The 6787-nt window shown below is 37.5% G+C and overlaps 1 protein-coding gene across 1 annotated transcript; it reads right to left on the bottom strand.

Moving 5' to 3' along the window:
* Positions 1–6: 6 nt before the first annotated feature.
* LOC121024249 (protocadherin beta-16-like) lies at positions 7–4107 on the bottom strand (the record flags this gene model as incomplete). The annotated part of the gene is made up of 1 exon (XM_040466514.1): positions 7–4107. A coding segment is annotated over exon 1 (1289 nt), but the record flags the coding sequence as incomplete, so codon positions are not given.
* Between the last annotated feature and the right edge of the window lie 2680 nt (positions 4108–6787).

Here is a 6787-nt window from a genome sequence, read left to right as displayed (position 1 = left end):
TTCAGCCTGGGGGTCCCCAAGTCGGTGACGGTGATGGTGATGTTGTATTGGGCTCTTTCTTCTCTGTCTAGTGCTCTCTTGGTTACCAAGGTGTAAAAGTTCTTGACTGAAGGTTTTAGAAGAAAAGGGAGGTCATCCTGGATGGAGGAAACAGTCTTCCCGTTATCCCCAGAGTCAGGATCTGAAACACTGAAAACAGCAACTACAATCTCAGGTGAGTTCTCCAGGATAGGGCTGGTGAGTGCAGACATGGTCACTTCTGGGGGATTATCATTTACATCCACCACCTGTAGGAGAAGAGTGCATTTTCCTGAAAGGCCTCCCCCATCTGTGGCCTTGATGTCCACCTCATAAGATTGAACTGTTTCAAAATCTACTTGTTTTCTCAGTTGAATTTCTCCTGTTACAGGATTCACCTCCAAAGTTTTGCTAATATCTTCTGAAGGCTGAAAGAGCGTGTAGGCTATTTTTCCATGTTCTCCGCTGTCTAAATCTCTGGCAGAGACAGTGACAACCAAGGAGCCTACATGGCTGTTCTCAGGAATTTGCACCTTGTAGATGGGCTGCTCAAACTCAGGGGCGTTATCGTTGCTGTCCACCACTTCAATGCGCACCTGAGCGGTCCCATACCGAGGTGGAGAGCCGCCATCCAGCGCCGTTAGGGTTAAAACGATTTCAGGCTCCTCCTCCCTGTCCAGCTCTTCTTCCAACACCAGCTCAGGGTATATTCTGCCGTCACTGAGTTTGCGGGTTAGAACCCGGAAATGGGAGTTGGGGCTGATTTTATAGTTTTGAACATTGTTGCTTCCTACATCCAAGTCCAGAGCATTACTCAGAGGGAATGCAATTCCTAGAGGACTGTTTTCAGGTATTCTTAGAATCATTTCTCTTTCGGTGAACACGGGAGAATTGTCATTTATGTCTTTCAACCTCAGTTCAGCCTGAAATATCTCTAAGGGCTTTTCCATTAACAGTTGGAAATATAACAAGCAAGGGTCAGCTGGACCACATAGCTCCTCTCGATCTAGTTTCTCGTTTATGAGCAAATCCCCAGTCTGAACCTTGAGCTGCAAATGCTCTTTGTTCCCCTGAAAAATGATCCGAGCCCTGCGGTTGTACATGTCTGTCAATCCCAACCCCAGGTCTTTTCCTAGATTTGCCACAAAGGAGCCTTTCTCCATTTCTTCCACTACTGAATAGGGACCTAACTCGGCACCCACCCCAAACATGCTCAGCAAAACAAAGAAAACTAGGACTTGCCTTTGTCTCAGATAGCACATCCAGCCAATCTCCATTGCTCTTTCATGAAAATTTGGTTTACAGGAGCTTTGTGTATGTCCAGGATCCTGGTAGCCTGGTCCTGCAGTCCAGATATCAAAACTATGCCACTAAATATAGTTTTAAAGAGATTTCAGATTCACGTTTGCTGTGGCCAAGAAAAACGTACTTTAGCTTCCAGGCAATGTGAAATTGTTTGGCTGGATACTGGAGCTGCATAGGCAATTCTGTTTTTCATCATTTAACCTGCAGCGCCACCATGTGTTCTCACTGAGTCTTATATTTTCCACAAAATACTCCTAAATGTACCGAATAAGTTGTGTAAAATGTGTTCTGTAATATAAAACAATGAGCTCTATTTTCATGTGATGTGTGTGTGTTCAGATAGAGCTCTGTGTTGTTGCACAGGAGGAGTACAAAGGTCAAACTGTCACTTATGTTACTGTTAAAACCTGTTGAGAGTTAATGATTAAATAAAATAATTAACATTTAAGCTGAAAACAATGTACATTTAGGAGCAAAATGTTTTTGAATTACCATGGGAACAGTTTCACAAGTAGATCATTTTCATGGTACACATTACAGAATTACAAATGAATGGACACTGCAAAATTGCAATTAGTGACAGTTCTAAAGATATTATTTAACCAATGCGTTATTAAATTGCATACTTCCTCTTCTTTACAACACCGAAGACTGAGAGCTGTTTTTGCAATTTTCAAGTTATTGAAAAATTATTTCCCAAATACATAGATCTCAAGATTAGGCCTGCCATGCTTTTGGATTCTTTTAAAATATATATATAACAAGAATAATTTGTTATATTTAAAAAGCTTTAATGACATATAACTCACATACCACACAGTTCACTCATTTAAAGTGTACAATTCAGTGAATTATAGTATATTCACAGAGTAGTACATCCATCACCATAGTCAATTTTAGAACATTTTCATCACCCCTCAAAATCCATACCCTTTAGCAACAACCCTAATCCCCTATCCCTCCCGTGCTGAGCCCTAATCAATAACTAATTTACTTTCTATCTCTATAGATTTCCCTATTCTGGACTTTCATATGAATAGGATAATTTAATATGTGGAGTTTTGTGACTGTCTTCTTTCACTGAGCATGTTTTCAAGGTTCAAGTTGTAGCATGTATCAGTACTTCATTCCTTTTCATGGATGAATAATATTCCATTGTATAGATATATATCACATTTTGATTATCCATTCGTCTGTTGATAGACATTTGGTTTGTTTCCACCTTTTCACTATTCAGAGTCCTGCTGCTGCAAACATTCATATACAAGAGTTCATGTGGACATAAACTTTCATTTCTCTGGCAGAATTGCCAGGTCATATGGTAGCTCTATATTTTCCAAGGTGGCTGCACCATTTTACATTCCCACCAGCTTTGTATCAGCATTCCAGTTTTCCCACATCCTTCCAACACTGGTTATCTGACTTTTTGATTCTACCCACTCTAGTGGGTATGAAGTTGTATCACATGATTTTAATTTGCATTTCTCTGATGACTAATGATGTTGGACATCTTTTCATGTGCTTATTGTCCATTTGCATATCTTCCTTAGAAAACCATCTATTCAGATCTTTGTCCATTTTAAACTGGATTATTTATCTTTTCATAATTGAGTTGCAAGCGTTCTTTGTATATCTTAGATACAAGTCCCTTTCAGATTTGTATTTATTTGTTCAGGCTTTCCATTTCTATAATTTGAATTGAATTGCAGTAAGCTTCATATCTTTATCAATTCAGTGTTTTTCTTGGTAATTCTTAGAAGTTTGTTAAATATCTTGTCTGGGATTAAAGCATCTAATCAATGAGGCCTAAATTCCCATTATAAAGACCTTTATGTGCTTTCCATTGGCTACCAGTGGTATTGCTAGACTGGATGATTTTCTTCCAAGCAGCCAATCTGTGGTAGATAGAATAATGGCTACCCACCCAAAGACATCCTAATTCCCCAAATCTGTAAATATGTATCTTACATGGCAAAAGGTTTATAGATGTAATTAAATTGAAGATCTTATGAAGGGAAGATTATCCTGGATTATCTGGGTGGGAAAATTTTTGTTGGGAATGGTCAAAAGGAGATGTGATTATGGAATAATCTGTTTAAGAGATACAATATTTGGTTTTGACAATGGATGAAAGGTGACATGAGTCAAGTAACGTAGGCAGCATCTAGAAGTTGCAAAAAACAAACAGATTCTCCTCTAGAGCCACCAGAAAGACATGCACTCCTGCCAACACTTTGATTTATCCCAGTGATGCCTATACCAGACATGAGACCTAAAAAGCTATAAGGTAATACATTTTTTTTGTTTTAAGCAACTTTGTGGTAATTTTTAATAGCAACAATGGAAAAAAAATACATTACACAAGTATGGATATTCATGCACCTCACAGCTGAGTCAACAACAATTTATCACTCTACAAGAATAGTTTCCCACAGCAATTGCTGGAAGATGTCTGATTCAGCTCCAGTAAGCCATCCTTTCAGAATAAAGTCATTTATGACTCTCTAAATTTTTTGCAGCATAATTTTTTTGTGGAGTTGCCAAAGATGTGGTTAATTTTAAGAGAACATAGCTGGAGCCTATCAGTTTTGTTCCTACTAAATTTCCAGAATCTCTAAATTATTCAGTGAAAAAAATTCTTCCACATCATTGCCTATACTTCTCTGAAATTAGTTATTTCATTTAAAATTAATGCTAGAATATGAGGGGCACCTGGGTGGCTCAGTTGGTTAAGCATCTGACTTCAGCTCAGGTCATGATCTTGCAATCATGAGTTCAAGACCCCCATCTGGCTCTCTGCTGTCAGCACAGAGCCTGTTTCCGATCCTCTGTCTCCCTCTCTCTCTCTCTCCCTCTGCCCCTCTCCCATGCTCCTTCTCCCTCTCTCAAAATAAAAAAATAAGCTTTAAAAAATAAAATTAATACTAGAATATCATTTGCTTTCAAATAATAGTGTGCTAAAATAAATACAGTGTATTTAATCTGCATAAGGGACTTAGAAAAAATGTAAATAATAAAGTGAATTTCAACTTTCTAAGGAAAATAAAAATTTTATATTAGGACTGACAGAAAACAGACTGAAGGGCTAAGTACAAGAAACTCAAGAAACATAACCATAAGGTAACTTTATTCCTTATTCAGGGCATTCATTACTGCAATAATGAATGTGATATGTTGAGACGGTACAGGAAAATGATCAGGCTGTATTACTCCCAGTGAAGATTAACTGTGGTGTCTCACCCAGATAGTAGGTCAGTGCTTCTATAAGAACTTTGGATCTACTGGTCCAGAGTAGTATTTTAGTCTATAGTAAAGAAACAAGTACAAACTGTAGACTAAAAGCTACATTTCTACATAAGGTTCAGTTTATGGAATAGATGGATTTCACTTTCCTTAGTTAGGAAGACAATGCTACCAGTTAATGCCTGCCATTATAACACATGGATTAAGAACTGGAGTATTCAGTTAAAACAGACAGATATTCAAATTTCTCCTTTTATTACTTTATAATTGCTAGCAAGTTACTAACCTTTCTAAGCTTCAGTTTTCTCATGTGTAACTTAGAAAGTTAAAGTTCACTTTATTACATACATTTTTTCTAAGTCCCTTATTCAGACCTTAGAATTTGGCAGAGGACTAAAAAGATAATGAATGTAAAGCATTCTAGTCTATTTTTTTTTCTGTACCCTACTTTGAACTAAATTAGAAATCATGAATAGGAGCTTTAAAAGATCAGTTATATCAAACTATACACTTAAGATCTGTGCATTTTACTGTCTTACATAACATTTTAGTTTTAAAAAATCTTACTATTAAAGCCTTAGGATTGGATTCCACTGGAGGTAGCACAAAAACTAAAATGATGGTGCTGAAATGAGATAGAAGTTCTTTTATCTCTCAAGTAAAAAAAGAAATTCAGAAGTAGGCACTCCAAGGGTGATATGATGACTCCATAGTTACCAGGGACCCTCATTTCTTTTAAGTTTATTCTACACTGACTGTCTTTGTACATTATTTCCATCCTTAGTGTTGTTCTATGGTCCAACATGGCTAATTGTGTTTCAGCTATTACTTACACATTCCAAGCCATAAGAAGCAGTTAGAGAAGAACAAAAAGGTACCTCTCCCTTTAAATAGCCTTCTTGGAAATCTCCTACAACATCTGTATATACATTCCATTGGCAATAACCTAGTGAAATGCTCCATTCCAGCTGCCAAGGAGGGAAAAAGTTTTTTTTTTTTTTTACTAAACTTGCTAATGCTCTACATGTAATTTGTGATGTTACTAAGGAAGAAAAAATAAATGGTTATTTGGTGGCCACTGCATTTACTGTCATCCATGCTCAATGTTTCTCAAATAGAAAAAGTCCATTTCACTACTATGCTATCTTATGTCACTGGATGAACACAATGTAGCTATTTTTCCTCCAGTTAACAGCAATGAAACTTAATAGAAAGCAATTAAAATAATTATATTAAAATTAACACTACTATATGAATGAAAGGAAGCACAGTTAGTATAACATTTAAGAGAAAACAATATCAGAGTTAAGAGCTATGAGAGCAGCTTCCCTGAATGCGCAGAGTCTACTTGGGATTCTCTCTTTTCTGCCCTCTCTCTGCCCCTCCTTCGCATGCATGTGTGCACACATCCTCTCTCTAAGTAAATTAAAAAAGAGCTATGAGAGCAGAATAAAGCAAAAGCCAGATTATTCTCACTGTACCAGTTATTTCCTTCTCCACCAGGCATACTTCATGTGTTAGTGTATTACTGCTTTTATTTATCTAATGATTTAAAACAAGAAAAGGGAATAAAATTGACTGTATAAACTTAACTTTCCACTATTTTTTCCTAATCCATTTCTTTTTTCAAGCTCTATTTAAAAAAATGTTTATTCCTTTTTGAGGGGGAGGGGCAGAAAGAGAAGGAGACAGAGGATGGAATGGGGCTCCCACAGCATCCAGCCCTATTCTGGGCTCCAACTCTGGAGCAGTGAGATCATGACCTGAGGGGAAGTTGGGATGCTCACCCGGGCTGCCCAGGTGCCCCATCCTAATACATTCCTAAACTATTCCACAGCAACAATTTGTACAACTAATGACCTCACCAGTGTTTTGAGGGCAAAATTTAAGACCAATCATCTCATAGTGATGAAAAAAAAAGACTATTCTTTATAACAAAGGGGTAATATAAAGTATTTTGCAGGCAAGTTTAGTGTGATTTAAAAAGTCTTAACGGGTTGCCAGGAAAGCTATATCTTGAACTTACCAATTTTAAATATCTGGAATATGAAAAACAATACAATCACTGAATACTAAAACCAAAGTCATTCCTAAAGTTGGGGTTTTCTTCTATTTCTGGCCCAGGGGAGTGGCCCTGGAAATTGGGCACATTTGGCCTGAGGAACTTGAACTCACTGGTCCCCGAACCTCCCCGCAGACACACCTCGTACTGGTAGCTCTG

Source organism: Herpailurus yagouaroundi, unplaced genomic scaffold, assembly GCF_014898765.1.
Source record: "Herpailurus yagouaroundi ecotype Mexico unplaced genomic scaffold, PumYag 61706, whole genome shotgun sequence".
Lineage (NCBI taxonomy): Eukaryota > Metazoa > Chordata > Mammalia > Carnivora > Felidae > Herpailurus > Herpailurus yagouaroundi.
The sequence above is the reverse complement of the archived record's forward strand: the minus strand, read 5'-3'. Positions and strand labels throughout refer to the sequence as shown.